The sequence below is a fragment of the Phoenix dactylifera genome, chromosome 7, assembly GCF_051530095.1.
Source record: "Phoenix dactylifera cultivar Ajwa chromosome 7, Ajwa_hap1_PhDact_Kaust_v1.1, whole genome shotgun sequence".
Taxonomy (NCBI): domain Eukaryota; kingdom Viridiplantae; phylum Streptophyta; class Magnoliopsida; order Arecales; family Arecaceae; genus Phoenix; species Phoenix dactylifera.
The window spans coordinates 32,010,181-32,030,514 of NC_143196.1; the positions used below are offsets into that span (position 1 = coordinate 32,010,181).

Consider the following 20,334-nt stretch of genomic DNA (forward strand, 5'->3'; position numbering starts at 1 on the left):
TCCTTCCCCTTGTCTCTCCAATTCCAACATCCACTCAACCCCACACACCCCGTCCCTTCTCTCGAGGTTTCTCGTTCGCAAGACCACCCCTGGTGTAGAACCAGTATGGCACCATCCCATGGCCCAAGGTCTGCCTTTTTGGACTGACCCTGGGAGGAAAAAGACCAGACTAGGCCCTTCGTCACCCTGTTCAGCTTTAAAAGCAGCTCTTTACTATCTCCACACCCATTTGCATCACTTTCCTTGCTTTTTATCTTCCTCCCTCTCCCTGTTTCCGCCTCGTAACTTGGCGTGGTTGTGGGTCCCAAGTATGAGGAAAGGACGACTTAGGGGAGTAGTCCGAGCTAGTTTAGGGGCGTTTGAACTTTGAAGCCGACCTTAGGCAGTTGGGTGTGCTCTTCTCGGCCCCGTTTGTCCTGAGATCCGGATGCCCATCGACTTGTTATCCGGCCAGCAAAAAGGAAGCAGGATCCTCATGCGATTCGTATTTTGGTAAATGAGTTGGTATATGAGATTAATGCCGTGCTTAGTGTCATTCGTCGCGTAGAAGAAGAGAAGCAAGTGGTTCAACACTTCTCGAGCAAGTCCTGCAGAAGTGCCAGTGCATTATAGAATAACTTTACAAGACATGAATTGTCACGCCCTGAAATCAGATCATGACACGGCCGTGCTATTACAAACCCTTGCCCGCAATAACACACAGCCACTTTAAAAACTTTAAATCAATTATGAACAATTTCTTTCTTGAATGTTAACAAATGTTTCATCAATAAAAGATTAATTACAAAGCATCTAAAATAGAAATATTTAATGTGTCATTTTCTTTTCCCCATAATCCTGAAGCATGTCACGCTCCTCGTTCCTAGCATCTTCTATTCATCTGTAAGAACATAAATAAATGGGTATGAGCTATAAAGCTCAGTAAGTAACCATGCATAATCTTATCTGATCAATCATAATATTTTCTCATACTAGTGCATTAATTTAAGAAACTAATAGTTGTAACAAAGTAAGCATTTCATATAACAAACCAGTCATAAAACTATGCATGTCCATTTATGCAACTTCATAAACATGGCTATGCATTATAAAACTTTTGTCATTATCCTATGCTTTGAAATCTGTACTTGTCATTATTCATGCTTTGAAATCCGTGCTCATTATTATTCATGCTTTGAAATTCGTACTCGTCATTATTCATACTTTGAAATTCATGCTCATCATTATTCATGCTTTGAAATTCGTGCTCATCATTATTCATGCTTTCAAATCCGTACTCATCATTATTCATGCTTTGAAATCCGTACTCATCATTATTCATACTTTGAAATTCGTGCTCTCAGATGATAGTGCAGCTATGGTCACTATTATTACCCGTGATAGGGCCATAATCTTTACTAACTATTATTCCCCGTTGGCAGGGTCTAAGCCAAGCTACTATAACCCGCTGGCGAGGGCCGTATGCCGAGTTACTGTAACCCGCTGGCGAGGGCCCTAATCTTTGCCAACTATTGTTCCCCGTTGGCAGGGTCTAAACCAAGCTACTATAACCCGCTGGCGAGGGCCGTATGCCGAGCTACTGTAATCCGCTGGCGAGGGCCATAATCTTTGCCAACTATTGTTCCCCGTTGGCAGGGTCTAAACCAAGCTACTATAACCCGCTGGCGAGGGCCGTACATAGCGATCTGAGAGTTCTTAAAACATATCATGCTTTTCATAAATCTTTTCTCATCGGTACATTGGAAAGTGAGTAATGGCATCATGCTGAATAAAATTCATGATCATGCTGAAAACTTTATTTTTCTTTCCATGCATCTTTCTACCTCATCATAATAATGTGTAAATAATATAATAATCATTATGGATGCTATTTATCCAAAATCATGCAATCATTTGCTAACACATGTTGGATCCTAATTTTGTGAAAATATAAATAATCATATACAATTTCATAATCAAATAGTCACAAGTATTTGATAAAACATAAGATTATATCCGGATTACTTATATTTTCCACAATTCATATACACAATTCCAATTCTATAAATAATACTTTTTCACCATATAAAACGTGATACATGATCCATAATAAGATTAAGACATGTTACTTACCTTAATTTGCTCACCCAAATGCCAATTCTCCAATACCTAGCAAGATCATTAAATTACATGTCACTTGCACATTTAATCTTTATTCATTTATAATCTTAAAGTCATTTACAACCCATCCATAGGGCTCAATTTCATTTTCGGGTCCATAGCCTAATTCAATTTCTGATTCAGGCCCATGACTCAATTTAATTTCTGGTTCTGGTCTGGGTCAGCTTCTAGTTCAGACTTGATTCAACCTCTGATTCAGGTCTGATTCAGCTTCTGGCTCAGTTAATTCTGGGTTTAAGAATATTGAGCTCAAACGAGGGCCTAGTTCGGCCTCAGGCCTTTAAAGCCTTGTTTATTTGAAGCCCACCGCCGAAATCAAGCCCAATTCGGCCCATAGCACTTTTTTTTTTATTATATATATATTTCCCTTCTTTTCTTCTTTTTCTTTTCTTTTCCTCTTTTTTTTTCTTTTTCTTTTCTTCTTTCTCCTCCCTTCCCGAACATTCTTCTCCTTCTTTCCTCTTCTCGTCCCGATCTCCTCCCCTCCTCTTCTCCTCTCCTCCCATGAGGCAAGGAGGTTCACAGGAGTGCTCGGGAGAAGGCCGGCCCGAAGCCGGTGGCGCTGCGGCCAACCAGCGGCGCCTGCGGCAGCCGTGGTCTGGCCGGCAGCAGCCGCAGCCCGACTGGCCGCTCCTTTCCTCCATCTCCGGTGGGGGAAGATGGAAGCTCGAGCACCGTCGAGAGCAAGGAGGGCCTCGGATCATCTCGATCTATCCTCTCCAAGGTCTTCGGCTACCTAATCTAGGGCCACCATCATCGGACTCTCTCTCTTCTTCTCATCCTTGACCTCTCCTCTTCCCCTCCTTCCTCGGCGGAAGAAATGAAGCTTGAGGTTACCTACCGAGATGAAAGGGAAGAGCAAGGGCCTCCACAGTGGTTTAAGGATGTATTACGGCCGGATCCATGGAATGCTAGATTACGGTCGAACTAAAAATGTGAAGGAGATGATCGGGAGGAGGAGGGTCTTCGGCTGTCAACAGTCGTGGTCACAACCGTGGCCGATCGTGCCAACGTCGACTCAGCGGCCGAACACCACAAGTTGAGTCTTCCCCCTCCCTTCTCTTCTTCCATTTCTCTTTTGTTTTATTTCCTTCTACCTCTGTTTTTATCTCATGGCTAGATTAGATCTAAGCTAAACAGGATACAAATCATGAAGGGGAGAAGGGTTTAAGGGTTTACCTTGCTCCGAGGAGGAGCCGAGCAGCTCTTCCGGTAGCTTGATCGCTTCCCCCGGTGCCTCAGCCTCCTACTCCGAAGGCGTCGCTCCCGATCCGATTCCTTGCACAGGAGGAGAAGGGAATGAGAAGGAGTGAGAGAAGAATCCTTGGGTTCTTATAGGCTCGGCGGGGAGGGAGAAGTGGTGGTGATCGTGGCTGTCAGGCGGTTATAACCGCCTCAACAGTTGCCGATCTCCACCGCTATTCCTCCCAAGTCTCCAGATGGGCCGGGATTTACATTCTCCCCCCCCTTAAAAGAAATTTCGTCCTCGAAATTTTACATACCTTAATTCTTAAACAATTGAAGATATTTAGTCTTTTATCTAATATTCTACTAGACTTCTGCTGCGCAACTCTGATTGAGCCCAACATGTCTAAGGCTCAGTCTCAATTTGTATTGACTCTAACTTTCTCATTTAAGTGAAAAGATTCTTAAACATAACATCCATGAGAATAGCTTTCTTAATGGAGACGACATCACATAAAGACTGGTTCAAGCATTATAGAGAGTTAGAAACCCAAAAGATACAAAGGGGTCGGATGATTTACAATCAATTGACACATAGCCTTCATGGAATTATCTAGAATGATACTTGTCACTATTTGGTCACAAGCATTCTACTAAATCAATGCAAAAGCTGAGCTCCCAATTCAGTAGGTTCCGAGTCGTTCTTCTTTTTATTTGGACAGTCCCGTGCCAAATGTCCATGTTGACCACAAATGAAGCAGACTCCCATCTTCTTAAAACAAGGCCCCCCATGAGTCTTGCCACAGTAGGTACAGACCTCAAACCTCTTCTTCTTATTTGTACTACTTTCAAGGTTCTGTGGCCTGTCACTCAGATTTTCTGTCATCTTGGGTCTCTTCTGGTCACTTCTTTCTTTTTCTGATCTCTTCAATTCGGCTTCTAATTTTAGAGCCTTTTCCAATACATCCTGGTAACTAGTGAAAAGCAGAACAGCCAACCTAGACCTAATCCCATATCTCAGGCCTTGTTCAAACCTATTAGCTTTACTTATCTCTTCCTCCATGAACTGAGGACAAAACCTGCCCAATTCATTAAACTTGCTGGCATATTCCAATACTGTCATATTCTCAGTCTGTTTCAGGGCCAAGAATTCGTTCTGCTTCACCAATCTCACTGACTGAGGAAAGTATTGGTTGTAAAATTTACCTTTAAATTCCTCCCATGTCAGTTGTTCACCATTTCCTTGAACAGCAGCCTTCATAGCTATCCACCAGAACTTAGCATTTCCTTTGAGCATAGGAACCGCCAATTTGACCTTGACCTCCTCGGGAAATTGTAGGGCATCATACATCTCCTCTATCTCCCGAATCCAAGCCTCCGCAGCCAAGTAATCAGCACCTCCCTCAAACATTGGAGGGTGCAGCCTCCGAAATTTCTCATAATAGGTATCGGTAGACGACACAGGTCGGAAGGAGAGTTGCGTCTGCTGCTGCTGCTGAAGAAGCTGTGCCACCACTTGGCATACCCCAGCCAGATCTGCCTGAGTAGCTACAACATTTGAGGCTGGCCTAGCTGGCATGTTGGTAGCTTCTTGGGTTGATGCTTTCACTCCTTTTCTTTTATAGTTAGCCAAAACTTTATTCTCGCTATCACTCATCGTCACCTATCAAAATATAGTATTAATCATTATCCATTTCATCACATTATATATATATATATATATATATATATGTATTATATATATAGAAATTTTCTCTTATTATTATTATTGCTATTATTTTTATTTATTTAATATTTAAAATGTCATTATTGTTCTTACTGTGACTCCAATCATGTGAAAGCTAACTTAGCTATCCATTCCCATGATTAATTTTAAAAGTTTTTAAATCATGGTTAAACTTATTGCTCTGATACCACTTAATGTCACGCCCCGAAATCGGATCATGACACGGCCGTGCTATTGCGAACCCTTGCCCGCAATAACACGCAGCCACTTTAAAAACTTTAAATCAATTATGAACAATTTCTTTCTTGAATGTTAACAAATGTTTCATCAATAAAAGATTGATTACAAAGCATCTAAAATAGAAACATTTAATGTGTCATTTTCTTTTCCCCATAACCCTGAAACATGTCACGCTCCTCGTTCCTAGCATCTCCTATTCATCTGTAAGAACATAAATAAATGGGTATGAGCTATAAAGCTCAGTAAGTAACCATGCATAATCTTATCTGATCAATTATAATTTTTTCTCATACTAGTGCATTAATTTAAGAAACTAACAGTTGTAACAAAGTAAGCATTTCATATAACAAACCAGTCATAAAACTATGCATGTCCATTTATGCAACTTTATAAACATGGCTATGCATTATAAAACTTTTGTCATTATCCCATGCTTTGAAATCTGTACTCGTCATTATTCATGCTTTGAAATTCGTACTCGTCATTATTCATACTTTGAAATTCGTGCTCATCATTATTCATGCTTTGAAATTCGTGCTCATCATTATTCATGCTTTCAAATCCGTACTCATCATTATTCATGCTTTGAAATCCGTACTCATCATTATTCATACTTTGAAATTCATGCTCTCAGATGATAGTGCAGCTATGGTCGCTATTATTACCCGTGACAGGGCCATAATCTTTACCAACTATTATTCTCCGTTGGCAGGGTCTAAGCCAAGCTACTATAACCCGCTGGCGAGGGCCGTATGCCGAGCTACTGTAACCTGCTGGCGAGGGCCCTAATCTTTGCCAACTATTGTTCCCCGTTGGCAGGGTCTAAACCAAGCTACTATAACCCGCTGGCGAGGGCCGTATGCCGAGCTACTGTAACCCGCTGGCGAGGGCCATAATCTTTGCCAACTATTGTTCCCCGTTGGCAGGGTCTAAACCAAGCTACTATAACCCGCTGGCGAGGGCCGTACATAGCGATCTGAGAGTTCTTAAAAACATATCATGCTTTTCATAAATTTTTTCTCATCGGTACATTGGAAAGTGAGTAATGGCATCATGCTGAATAAAATTCATGATCATGCTGAAAACTTTATTTTTCTTTCCATGCATCTTTCTACCTCATCATAATAATGTGTAAATAATATAATAATCATTATGGATGCTATTTATCCAAAATCATGCAATCATTTGCTAACACATGTTGGATCCTAATTTTGTGAAAATATAAATAATCATATACAATTTCATAATCAAATAGTCACAAGTATTTGATAAAACATAAGATTATATCCGGGTTACTTATATTTTCCACAATTCATATACACAATTCCAATTCTATAAATAATACTTTTTCACCATATAAAACGTGATACATGATCCATAATAAGATTAAGACATGTTACTTACCTTAATTTGCTCACCCAAATGCCAATTCTCCAATACCTAGCAAGATCATTAAATTACATGTCACTTGCACATTTAATCTTTATTCATTTATAATCTTAAAGTCATTTACAACCCATCCATAGGGCTCAATTTCATTTTCGGGTCTATAGCCTAATTCAATTTCTGATTCAGGCCCATGACTCAATTTAATTTTTGGTTCTGGTCTGGGTCAGCTTCTAGTTCAGACTTGATTCAACCTCTGATTCAGGTCTGATTCAGCTTCTGGCTCAGTTAATTCTGGGTTTAAGAATATTGGGCTCAGATGAGGGCCTAGTCCGGCCTCAGGCCTTTAAAGCCTTGTTCATTTGAAGCCCACCGCCGAAATCAAGCCCAATTCGGCCCATAGCACTTTTTTTTTATTATTATATATATATATATATTTCCCTTCTTTTCTTCTTTTTCTTTTCTTTTCCTCTTTTTTTTTTCTTTTTCTTTTCTTCTTTCTCCTCCCTTCCCGAACATTCTTCTCCTTCTTTCCTCTTCTTGTCCCGATCTCCTCCCCTCCTCTTCTCCTCTCCTCCCATGAGGCAAGGAGGTTCGCAGGAGTGCTCGGGAGAAGGCCGGCCCGAAGCCGGCGGCGCTGCGGCCAACCAGCGGCGCCTGCGGCAGCCGTGGTCTGGCCGGCAGCAGCCGCAGCCCGGCTGGCCGCTCCTTTCCTCCATCTCCGGTGGGGGAAGATGGAAGCTCGAGCACCGTCGAGAGCAAGGAGGGCCTCGGATCACCCCGATCTATCCTCTCCAAGGTCTTCGGCTACCTAATCTAGGGCCACCATCATCGGACTCTCTCTCTTCTTCTCATCCTTGACCTCTCCTCTTCCCCTCCTTCCTCGGCGGAAGAAATGAAGCTTGAGGTTACCTACCGAGATGAAAGGGAAGAGCAAGGGCCTCCTGTCACGCCCCCAACCCATCACCCGGGTCCGGCACGCGACCGGCCGCATGAGCCCTAGAGCAATGCCCTAAAGATCATGCAAGGCCTAAGATAAACAACAATTCCAATAATTCCAATAATTCCATAAATGCCAAAACCAAAGATTGATGTAATTCAATCAAATCCAGCTACAATGTACTGAATAATTACACAATTTCAAATGTCCATAAATAAAAGATAAATTGACTTCTAACTATCTAGCAGTCTGACTCCAGATCGAGCTCACTTCTTGTCCCATCCGACAGATTCTACGAATCCAGTGCCTCTGAAAAAAAAATGGAAGTGTAGTATGAGCTTTTCCAGCCCAGTAAGAATCCCAACAGCCACACACAACAAAATCATAAAATAATCAAGTATCAAAATATATATATCATTTCATCATTTCAAAAGCTCAACAAACAACAAATATATGTAATCAGTACATATACACAAATCCTTTTTCACATTATGTGATCCCTTCCCGTATTACTCAAATTCCAAAGTTTTCAAACTTTTCATTTCTGGCGTTGGACTAACCAAGATCATGTCCCAGTCCAAGACTGCACAAATCCCACGCATAAGCTCGTGGCAGCTATCCCACGCGTAAGCCCGTGGAGGCTATCCCACGCATCAGCTCGTGGCCGCTATCCTACGCATAAGCTCGTAGAGGCTATCCCACGCGTAAGCCCGTGGAGGCTATCCCACGCATCAGCTCGTGGCCGCTATCCGTAAGCCCGTGGAGGCTATCCCACGCATCAGCTCGTGGCCGCTATCCGTAAGCCCGTGGAGGCTATCCCACGCGTAAGCCCGTGGAGGCTATCCCACGCATCAGCTCGTGGCCGCTATCCGTAAGCCCGTGGAGGCTATCCCACGCATCAGCTCGTGGCCGCTATCTCATGACAAGGTTAGTCCAACCCATATTACATGTCTAGTTTTACATGTTCAATCACATTCCCATCACATCACATATTTTCATAAATTTTCAAAAATATGTTATTTCTTCCCAAATGAATTTATCTCAATATATTCATTAAAACAACATGCACGCCTCATAGGTGCCGCATCAACACATAAACAATAACAACATAATAATGAAAATATGTTGATAAACATTCATCTCATATGTGTCATATCAGCTCACAAGCAATAACAACACAACCGTAAAATAAATCCAACGATAAATCAATATATGCATAGAAGTGCTCAGATGTAGGGATTCTTACAGAAATTGTAGACTGACTCAAACACAGTCCAAATCACAACCTACGCGCTGGGGTGCTGAGTCCCCTGATCAAAACCTCCTGGCACCACTGTCTCCTCCCCTACAGCATCAATTACAATCACAAACTAAATCATTTAATATTTAAATATTCAAAACTATAATTCACATCTGCTATGGGGTCCATCATCAGGTCCCCAAATATCTCAATCCCTCCAGATCTAGGGCAGTCGGGGTGGCCCGACTCCCACCCTTGTACCACCGGCCTGTGTTGTTGCCAGCCGTGGCCGCAGCCATGCCGGCGACGATGGCCGGTCCCGGTGAAGAGATCAAGAGAAAGGGATGATTCCTCTCTCTTCATGGTTGGGAATACATCTCCCTTCTTCAAATCTTTTTGATCCAAGGGCGATAGCCATGGTGGCTGCCCTCTCCTTCCCCAACCCAACACACCTCGGCCACTACTGGCCGGACCATTGCCGGCCGCCCCTGCTGCAGTCGCCGGCGATGGTGGCTAGCCAAGAGAAAGAGAGAAGAAGAGGTCTCCTCCTCTTCTTCTTCTTTTCTCTTCTCCTTCTTTTTTTTTTTTTCTTCTTCTTTCTTTCTTTCTTTCTTTCTTTCTTCCCTCCCCTCCATCATCAACAGATGAACCACCGAGGTGGTGGCTCAGCCTCTCTCCCCCCACACCCGACGGCAACCCAAGCTGCCTTCCCCCCGACCGCTGTCGTCGCCGCCGGTGGCCAACCCACGCGGAGGGAGAGGAGGAAGGGACGGGATCACGAGGAGGAAGGCCTCGGATCCGCCATCCCCCATCTCCAATCAAAGCCCTAGAACCCTACTCCAAATCTCCTCTATCCCGACCACCCCACTGCCATGGACCTCGGCCAATCCCGGCGGCCGACGGCCGGCGGCAAGATCCGAAAAGAGAAGCCGAAACAGGGTACCCCTGTTTCGGATCCTTCTCCGACGATCTCACCGGCCAAATCCCCATCATCACCGCCCTAAGTCCAGAAAATGAAGCATAAGGAAGGGAGCCCCACTTACCTCGGTCCGACGACGTGCTCCGGCGACCTTTCCGACAAGAGATGGATGGAAGAATCCGTGAACAAATCACCGATCTGTGGAGGGTCTTCTTCGAAGGAAAGGCTTTAGAGTTTTCCCCCACGGCCGGCCGGATCTCGGCGCTCCGTCTCCACTTCGGTGTTTGGTCTCCTCCGGCGAGTCGCCTCCCCCGATGACCGGCCTCCCCTCACGCCGCCGCCTCCCCCCTGCAAGGCTTCCTCCACGATCGTGCCTAGGGCACGATCATAAGAGGGATACGGGTCCGGTCTTTTCGGGCCGGCCCGTTAACCTCTTTTTTTTTCTTTTTTTTTTTTGGGTTTTTACATTCTCTCCCCCTTAAAAAAATTTCGTCCTCGAAATTAACTTACTTGAAGCCTCAAACTTTAAAAAATATGCATCCATTATATCATTCCTGATATTTCAAATAGTCTCCCTCTCGGAGTACCTAGTCACAAGATTTTGACAAACAAAAATTACAGCATCTCGAAACTTGATCCTTTCTATTTACCACACGTAGTAAGTTCTTTTGATCTCCTTCAAAAGAATTCCAAACTCCCAACCTTGGATTAAAATGCCATAATTATATCCCAAGAAATTAATTTCTCTTAATTCTACCCAGAGATCATAATTGGCTTGACAGAAATAGGAGAAATCTTTAGTATCAAATGCTCTTAATATTCTATAATCATTTTTCTTTTCTTTCTCCCACATCATTCCAACAAATAAGAGATCCATGTTAAAACATTCCAGGCCCAAACTTAATCACAGAGCTATCAATCCGTGAATGCTAAATTTGAGATGCCCCAAAATTCTTCTTAGAATTATCAAAAATAGAAGAGCCCATAACTACTTCCAGTAGGCAAAGAATCAACCACATTCCCCTCTACTAGAAAACTAACTCAAATCTTCCATAATAATACCCCTCAGATCAAGGTATTATCATTAGTATTTTTTTTTTCTTTTTCTAATCGGTTTCAAAATAACTCAAACCACTACACTTCCGCTGCGCTCTCTGATTTAATTCTCTAAAGTCACAAAATGATTTCTGACTAAAGTATCACTTTGCATTGAGACTAAGAAACTCCAAATTTTAAATTTCCAAGTAGAACTAGAGCAAAACCTCTAGATCTTTTTGTCCTCAATTTATATAGAGTGTACATACCATAACTAACCCCCGATCCTTTAGTCAAGTTTAAGGTCACTATGTGATCTCCACAACCTTTTTAGAATCCAAAATATCTAGGTTTGATTTAAAGGGGGTAATTCTTTGTATTCTCTTTGCAATTTAATTAGAAAATCTACTTTGATTTTCCTTCCGACAGAATTTATTTCAAATTCAATGGGTTAGAAGTCATTGAACCAATACACTATGATTAGAATTTAACTCGATCGATCTCCCGATCTTCCTTCACCAAGATTCTTAACATCCATCAGTAATGCTATATATGATAATTCATGTAAGCATCTCATGACCGAAGTCTCTACTCAATATGACATTTATTAGTGGCTTCATCAATAATGACAAAAGATCCCTGCTCAAATCTTAAACCTAGGCTTGAGTTTTAAATTAACACATCAAATAGTCTGCTACAATTATAAGTAAAATCCAGTAGCCCAATCCAAACATGAGAATTCAAATAATTAGAATTCTCCCATCAATATGCATACTCTATGGCCTCAAAATAATCAAATACATCCATAGGAAATAGACCTATTTGCAATATCCAACATGCCAACACCAGATATAATCCACATACATTTTCAACTTCGAAGAACGTTCCTTTCAATATTATGAAATCTCCTTAGCTTACTCCAATACTAAATCAACGTACAAATCCCACTCTAATAATTAGCAGCAAAATGATCATATCAAAACCCACATCAAATTTGAACTTTCAAATCATTTAAATAATATCTAAACATCGTATAACCGATATGCCATTGTTGACCTACACTTATCTTAGGTCAAACCTCTCTTATCATGATCAAAGACAATTTATACTTTCCTTCCGTATGCATCGAAAACCAAACCGATGCATACATTTTATCACAATGCCCAGTGATCTTACACCTTAAGCACTGAATCTAATTGTCATGTCCAAAGTGATCATAACCTTAAGCTATGATATATTTCTGTCACGATCCCTAGTGATCTTAAACATATGCTCAGATTCCAACTGGTCACATTTTCCCCAATGGTCTTAAACGTCAAACTCTAATGCCATTAAGGCCACAGTCCCTAGTGGTCTTAAATCTTAGATTACAATATCATTTCTGTTACAATCTCATATGATTATAAACCAAGACTCTGATAGTTTTTCTATCATAATTCTCCACTGATACTCACCTGAACTTAAATCCTAGGATACCTCAACCTTAAGCTCTGATACCACTCTGTCACGCCCCCAACCCATCACCCGGGTCCGGCACGCGACCAGCCGCATGAGCCCTAGAGCAATGCCCTAAAGATCATGCAAGGCCTAAGATAAACAACAATTCCAATAATTCCAATAATTCCATAAATGCCAAAACCAAAGATTGATGTAATTCAATCAAATCCAGCTACAATGTGCTGAATGATTACACAATTTCAAATGTCCATAAATAAAAGATAAATTGACTTCTAACTATCTAGCAGTCTGACTCCAGATCGAGCTCACTTCTTGTCCCATCCGACAGATTCTACGAATCCAGTGCCTCTGAAAAAAAAATGGAAGTGTAGTATGAGCTTTTCCAGCCCAGTAAGAATCCCAACAGCCACACACAACAAAATCATAAAATAATCAAGTATCAAAATATATATATCATTTCATCATTTCAAAAGCTCAACAAACAACAAATATATGTAATCAGTACATATACACAAATCCTTTTTCACATTATGTGATCCCTTCCCGTATTACTCAAATTCCAAAGTTTTCAAACTTTTCATTTCTGGCGTTGGACTAACCAAGATCATGTCCCAGTCCAAGACTGCACAAATCCCACGCATAAGCTCGTGGCAGCTATCCCACGCGTAAGCCCGTGGAGGCTATCCCACGCATCAGCTCGTGGCCGCTATCCTACGCATAAGCTCGTAGAGGCTATCCCACGCGTAAGCCCGTGGAGGCTATCCCACGCATCAGCTCGTGGCCGCTATCCGTAAGCCCGTGGAGGCTATCCCACGCATCAGCTCGTGGCCGCTATCCGTAAGCCCGTGGAGGCTATCCCACGCGTAAGCCCGTGGAGGCTATCCCACGCATCAGCTCGTGGCCGCTATCCGTAAGCCCGTGGAGGCTATCCCACGCATCAGCTCATGGCCGCTATCTCATGACAAGGTTAGTCCAACCCATATTACATGTCTAGTTTTACATGTTCAATCACATTCCCATCACATCACATATTTTCATAAATTTTCAAAAATATGTTATTTCTTCCCAAATGAATTTATCTCAATATATTCATTAAAACAACATGCACGCCTCATAGGTGCCGCATCAACACATAAACAATAACAACATAATAATGAAAATATGTTGATAAATATTCATCTCATATGTGTCATATCAGCTCACAAGCAATAACAACACAACCGTAAAATAAATCCAACGATAAATCAATATATGCATAGAAGTGCTCAGATGTAGGGATTCTTACAGAAATTGTAGACTGACTCAAACACAGTCCAAATCACAACCTACGCGCTGGGGTGCTGAGTCCCCTGATCAAAACCTCCTGGCACCACTGTCTCCTCCCCTACAGCATCAATTACAATCACAAACTAAATCATTTAATATTTAAATATTCAAAACTATAATTCACATCTGCTATGGGGTCCATCATCAGGTCCCCAAATATCTCAATCCCTCCAGATCTAGGGCAGTCGGGGTGGCCCGACTCCCACCCTTGTACCACCGGCCTGTGTTGTTGCCAGCCGTGGCCGCAGCCATGCCGGCGACGATGGCCGGTCCCGGTGAAGAGATCAAGAGAAAGGGATGATTCCTCTCTCTTCATGGTTGGGAATACATCTCCCTTCTTCAAATCTTTTTGATCCAAGGGCGATAGCCATGGTGGCTGCCCTCTCCTTCCCCAACCCAACACACCTCGGCCACTACTGGCCGGACCATTGCCGGCCGCCCCTGCTGCAGTCGCCGGCGATGGTGGCTAGCCAAGAGAAAGAGAGAAGAAGAGGTCTCCTCCTCTTCTTCTTCTTTTCTCTTCTCCTTCTTTTTTTTTTTTTCTTCTTCTTTCTTTCTTTCTTTCTTTCTTTCTTCCCTCCCCTCCATCATCAACAGATGAACCACCGAGGTGGTGGCTCAGCCTCTCTCCCCCCACACCCGACGGCAACCCAAGCTGCCTTCCCCCCGACCGCTGTCGTTGCCGCCGGTGGCCAACCCACGCGGAGGGAGAGGAGGAAGGGACGGGATCACGAGGAGGAAGGCCTCGGATCCGCCATCCCCCATCTCCAATCAAAGCCCTAGAACCCTACTCCAAATCTCCTCTATCCCGACCACCCCACTGCCATGGACCTCGGCCAATCCCGGCGGCCGACGGCCGGCGGCAAGATCCGAAAAGAGAAGCCGAAACAGGGTACCCCTGTTTCGGATCCTTCTCCGACGATCTCACCGGCCAAATCCCCATCATCACCGCCCTAAGTCCAGAAAATGAAGCATAAGGAAGGGAGCCCCACTTACCTCGGTCCGACGACGTGCTCCGGCGACCTTTCCGGCAAGAGATGGATGGAAGAATCCGTGAACAAATCACCGATCTGTGGAGGGTCTTCTTCGAAGGAAAGGCTTTAGAGTTTTCCCCCACGGCCGGCCGGATCTCGGTGCTCCGTCTCCACTTCGGTGTTTGGTCTCCTCCGGCGAGTCGCCTCCCCCGATGACCGGCCTCCCCTCACGCCGCCGCCTCCCCCCTGCAAGGCTTCCTCCACGATCGTGCCTAGGGCACGATCATAAGAGGGATACGGGTCCGGTCTTTTCGGGCCGGCCCGTTAACCTCTTTTTTTTTCTTTTTTTTTTTTGGGTTTTTACACCTCCACAGTGGTTTAAGGATGTATTACGGCCGGATCCATGGAATGCTAGATTACGGTCGAACTAAAAATGTGAAGGAGATGATCGGGAGGAGGAGGGTCTTCGGCTGTCAACAGCCGTGGTCACAACCGTGGCCGATCGTGCCAACGCCGACTCAGCGGCCGAACACCACAAGTTGAGTCTTCCCCCTCCTTCTCTTCTTCCATTTCTCTTTTGTTTTATTTCCTTCTACCTCTGTTTTTATCTCATGGCTAGATTAGATCTAAGCTAAACAGGATACAAATCATGAAGGGGAGAAGGGTTTAAGGGTTTACCTTGCTCCGAGGAGGAGCCGAGCAGTTCTTCCGGTAGCTTGATCGCTTCCCCCGGTGCCTCAGCCTCCTACTCCGACGGCGTCGCTCCCGATCCGATTCCTTGCACAGAAGGAGAAGGGAATGAGAAGGAGTGAGAGAAGAATCCTTGGGTTCTTATAGGCTCGACGGGGAGGGAGAAGTGGTGGTGATCGTGGCTGTCAGGCGGTTATAACCGCCTCAACAGTTGCCGATCTCCACCGCTATTCCTCCCAAGTCTCCAGATGGGCCGGGATTTACATGAATCACTTCAGATGTCCATGGGTTCGGTGGACCCAAGTGTAAAGTGAATGCGGGTGGAAACGGGCTCAGTTGGCTCCACAACAACAATATGCTGCATTCTATTAAGACATGCCTGAATGATTAATAACCTTTTCTTTTCCATGGTCATATTACTCTTTGAATTATATATTTGACGTAAATATTAAAAAAATGGAAAATCAATAACTAATTATGTGACAAAATAATCATGAGCAAAATCCGAAGGGAAAATTTATAAGCAAGGAACTAAAAAAAAAAGAGAACTTAGATCAAAGGTGTGCTAGGCACTGCTCTAAAAGTATTGTTGTCCCTCTCATGTGAGGTAGAAAGCTCCAACGTACGCTTCCAGAGTTCAACTGGCTCCCAGCTCAGCCCCACTCTCTTTTAGCACTGCATGAGCAAATGCAAGGTTCGAACTAATCGATTTGTTTAGTTGCTTGAAATGAATATTTTTAAAAATATATAAAATATGACAGAAATAATAGTAGAAGTAATTGAAAGCATAAACGACGAGATTGAAGAGTAAAAAAGAGGATGGAAATCGCAGGCCTTAGGCTGCAATTATCTTACCAAGCCTCAGACATGGATGGCGATCGCATGTAGTGCTGAGCGCTTTCCAGTCAAGCCAAGTTGACGGTGTGTATATTTTTTTTTATTAAAACGGAGACATCATACATAATGTGTATGAATATATTAAAAGATTCAAAAAGTAATACATCACGAAAAGCACCAGGCAACTTCGTCTCGTCCACCCATAGACGATTCTTAGAGTGGTCGGCAACAAAGAAAGCCACGCAATCCGCGGCCCTATTGACCTCCCTGAACACATGCCTCGCCGAGTTGACCGTGTGTCTGTATTTTAGTAGCTCAAAAGTGTATGTATCTTACCAAAGCTTGCCAATCGAAGAAGTGTTAAATACAAATATGCTTATATCAACCTTTCAATATTGGGACAGAGGGTATGTTTGGTTGAAGAGAGTTTGAAATGGAAATGAGATTGAGTGACTCTCATTTTAGTTGCTTGGGTAGAGAAAGTTCTATGACCATTTCAATTTCAAAAGAAAATAGACGTATGCGCGGATCTTTTCAAACTCAATTCCTACTCTTTTTTTATATTCAAATTTTATTTCAATTTCCATCACAAACCAAACACATGAGGAAATATTGGCATTCTGTTTTCTATTCCAATTTCGATTTTAATAACGAACCAAACGTGCCCTAAATTCTATCAATTAAGAAGCAGATGCTTAGGTGATTGGGCTTTTCCAAATAAAAAAAAATAAAATAGTTAAATATTGTCTAAAAGTTTCTTAGGAAGTTCAAAAATTAAAGCTATTCGTCGCCACTTGATCATGGTTGGTGTTCCAGATTTCCTTGCTTCCAGTCGACGCCAAGAGACCTTCGTCCGCCGTCGTTGGCCAATCCTCAAAAGTTGGCGAAGATGCCGCCAAGAGACCTGACGCCCCCCTCCGCCATCAATCATTTTGGAACCAATGGCGAAGCCTCCTCTTCCTTCATCCCAGGTAGAGCCTCCGTGTGCTCCAAGTAAAGGCCTTGGTCTCGAAAAATCAAAAGAAAAAAAAAAGGAAAAAAAAAAATTCATGCTGGCTCTTTGTTTTTTGTTTTTTGTTTTTGTTTTTCCCCTGGTTGTTGTTGATGCGGTTTTCTTTTTCTTTTTCTTTTTTTCTTTTGTGGTTATAGAGGCTGGGTCTTTTTGTTGACTGAAAATATATCAACATTAGGGTTTTCGTGGGCCAAAATTGTCTTGTACTATATCCATGAAATTTATTCGGCTTAGGTAGAATTTTGACTCACTCTAACGACTTTGAATGACATAACTAGTCGAAGAAAGCGGAACATTGGCTTATCGGGAGAAGATGACATTCCCACTTACCGTGTTATAGTCATCATAATGGCCATTATGGTAGTCTCAAGCCTGCAAAGAAAATGAAAAAAATATAGTCCTTTTTCTTTTATTTTAAATATGGAATCATTAAATTAAAAATAATTATCAAAAAATCGTGAGGAAACAAGTCGGCATTCCAGAAGGAAACATCATAAAGGAAGGAAGACGGCACCAAACAAATGGATTCAAGGCATCCATTCACTAATCTGACTGTCCAACGCTGTGGTCTTGACTTCCAATCGCTGCTTCATTTTTTGGGTGGACAGCCAAGTTGAAGGTATATATTGTCCAGGCTTGGGTTCCGTGAGCAATGACTTTGTTACATACTTTAGCTCTATTTGATAATTCCTATATCCATTGTTAGAGAAATTTGTATTAAAATTATTATTATTACTATTATTTGGCCTAGTTAATTTCAAAATAGACTGTTTGTGGAAGAGAGATGAGCCATTCCAACAGAACTGCAATTGAGTCGTTTTTTCATAAAACGACTCTCTACGTCTGTGAACGTTTCAGGATTTTGGGTCCAGACTATTACTCATGAGGGGTTCATCAGCCTTTGGATCTCTGAGTGGAGTATCTGGACTTTACAACCATATCAGTTGGGCGAAAAATAATAACTAGAAAGAAAGAAAGAAAAAGATCTATGTATCTAAACAGACCATGATTTGCCAGAGAGTACCCAAGATCATGATATTCCAATGCCTCATATATCATGCTCTGATGATCTTGGAAGTTGGAACAAACCAAAGCTACATACACTTGATGTTGGTGGACCAGGGAAAGTTGTATTGGCATCGAAGCTGTTTGTCTCTGATCGTTCGGCGGACTAATCACACTATGATTGGTTTATTATTCACATATAATCACCAAATGAAATGCAATGAAGTCTACGGGCCATGCTTGAGGTGTGATCACATCGAGTTTGTTCGAACTTGGTTTTGCCCAGCTTAGTTTGAAACTGAAATATAAGTGCCCTTGGCCTATCTTTAAAGAAAATGCCTAGGTCGTTATATATATATATATATATATATATATATATATATATATATATATATATATATATATATATATATAATAATGATACTAACTGGCTGAGGTTATATTAAATAATGAGGGACTACTTCGGCCACCACTTGGTATAGCCTCCAATGTCCATGGGACGTTCTGATTCTCCGATGCATTGTCTTCCATGAGATGAGACCCATAGTTATGAGATGGGCATGGTGAGATTGAGATTGGCAAAGAGAAATTGTGGTCAATTGGACCCAAATTCGAAATAAAATTGGGTTGAAAATTAAGTTGGTTGGGCTAGGTAGGAGATTAGTCTGTACCCAACATTAAGATGGTTTCTCAAAACCCAACTTGACCTTTAACTTGATCCCCTCAATCCAAACCCGACACAACATTTCTTTGAGCTAGGTTAGAATCAGTTGGTTCAGGTGGGGTCAAGTTAGGTTGATTTGGACCAAGTTGACTAGATTAGAGCAGTCAAGATACTCGAGAGTGCCATATGAATGATATCTAAAAGTAAAACAAAAACAAAATAGGAATAGTATAATATAATCTCAATTTCATATAGTTAAACGAAGACAATGAGATTTTGCAAAATGAGTATTTGAGTTTAGGTTCGAATTGGATCGGGTTATCAAAATATCTTAGCCCAATCCTAACCCGAATTTCAGTCAGGCCGGATTCTTAACCCAAATCCAACTTAAGCCGTGCCTAAAACAACCCAAGCCTACTCGATCCTTAGATTGGGTCCGGGTTGACGTGCCCAATTCCCACTCCGAGTAAAATCCAATTGTGCCCATCTCAAAAAGATTAGGCCCATCCCACAATCCAAGTGGCTGGAAGCCCAAAGCAACCCCATCCATCATAAGCCCAACTGATCTTAGCCCAAGGTTTCCATCTCAACCCAACTCAAAGCTAAGCGCCTCTATCCATAGCATGAACTCTATCTTGACTAGAGTGCAGACTTCCAAATTAAAATTTCAGGAGATAAAAACCAATCTCACTCAACCCAAATTATTTGAATTGAAAATTTCAAACTTGGGTCAGGTTGATTTGGTTTTCGCATGGCAAGGTTCACTATCCAAGCTAGTCATCCATGATTTGGGTGTTTTATTGGCTGCATCATGTCGGGTTTGATCTCGGCTAGTTGATCTAAATTCCCTCCTATCGGTCTAATCTCAAAACCAGAATGTTCCAATCTGCAGATCTTCTGGCCAATCTCGCTGATGTGCTTCTGGAAATAGAAGTTCAGACATATGACTCCCCACATCCACTTGTAACATTTTTCTCTCCTTTCTTCGGGGTAACCCCCTGCTGTTACACCAAAAACAAGATGCCCAAATGTGATTCTTGGGTATGGACTTGAGGCCGGCTGACCTAACCTGGCCCATTATTACTTGGTAACCATTTGCAACACAGTTGTTCTCCCAAATATCCCAAACTCAGAAGTTAATAACTTGCAATCTTGCATCGAATAGAGCTGATCATGGATCGGACTTGTGTATAGAAAATATCAAATTTTAAATAAGCCCGATCCGAAATTCAACTATAACTGAAAATAGTTTAGGCTCTAGCCTTGCAGCCTTTTGTTAGGTATGAAACCCACCATAGCTATAAATTCACAAACGACTGCTATACACATCATTGGGACTAAAATGAGCACTACAGTCAATAGAATATATTACTACTTTTCTCTTGCCACATGTCGCATGCATGCTTGCATTTTTATATAATTTTCCTCCAATTTTTAATAATATCTTTTTTTAATAAATTTTCTCAGAAAGGTAACCAGTGAGACAGTCCCACATCCACCAGCATTGTTGCACCTAAATTCCTTGCATCATAAGACC

At 42.3% G+C, this 20,334-nt stretch overlaps 1 protein-coding gene and 1 long non-coding RNA gene across 4 annotated transcripts; one reads left to right on the forward strand and one right to left on the reverse strand.

Moving 5' to 3' along the window:
• Positions 1-189: 189 nt before the first annotated feature.
• LOC120110989 (uncharacterized) lies at positions 190-15,783 on the reverse strand. 3 transcript variants are annotated; one of them, XM_089924468.1, is made up of 4 exons: positions 15,268-15,783; positions 3,340-5,008; positions 2,127-2,148; positions 190-880 (listed from the first exon to the last, which is right to left on the reverse strand). In XM_089924468.1, the coding sequence occupies exon 2, from the start codon at positions 5,000-5,002 to the stop codon at positions 4,004-4,006; it is 999 nt and encodes a 332-aa protein (XP_089780594.1). In that variant the 5' UTR covers positions 5,003-5,008; positions 15,268-15,783; the 3' UTR covers positions 190-880; positions 2,127-2,148; positions 3,340-4,003. The 3 variants fall into 3 exon arrangements, with proteins under 3 accessions (XP_089780594.1, XP_089780593.1, XP_089780592.1); XM_089924467.1 differs by having other exon boundaries at positions 2,113-2,148; XM_089924466.1 differs by lacking the exon at positions 2,127-2,148.
• LOC149753227 (uncharacterized) lies at positions 14,962-15,693 on the forward strand. Its single transcript, XR_016396035.1, has 2 exons — positions 14,962-15,127; positions 15,214-15,693. It is a non-coding gene; the product is annotated as an uncharacterized LOC149753227 (long non-coding RNA).
• Positions 15,784-20,334: the final 4,551 nt, after the last annotated feature.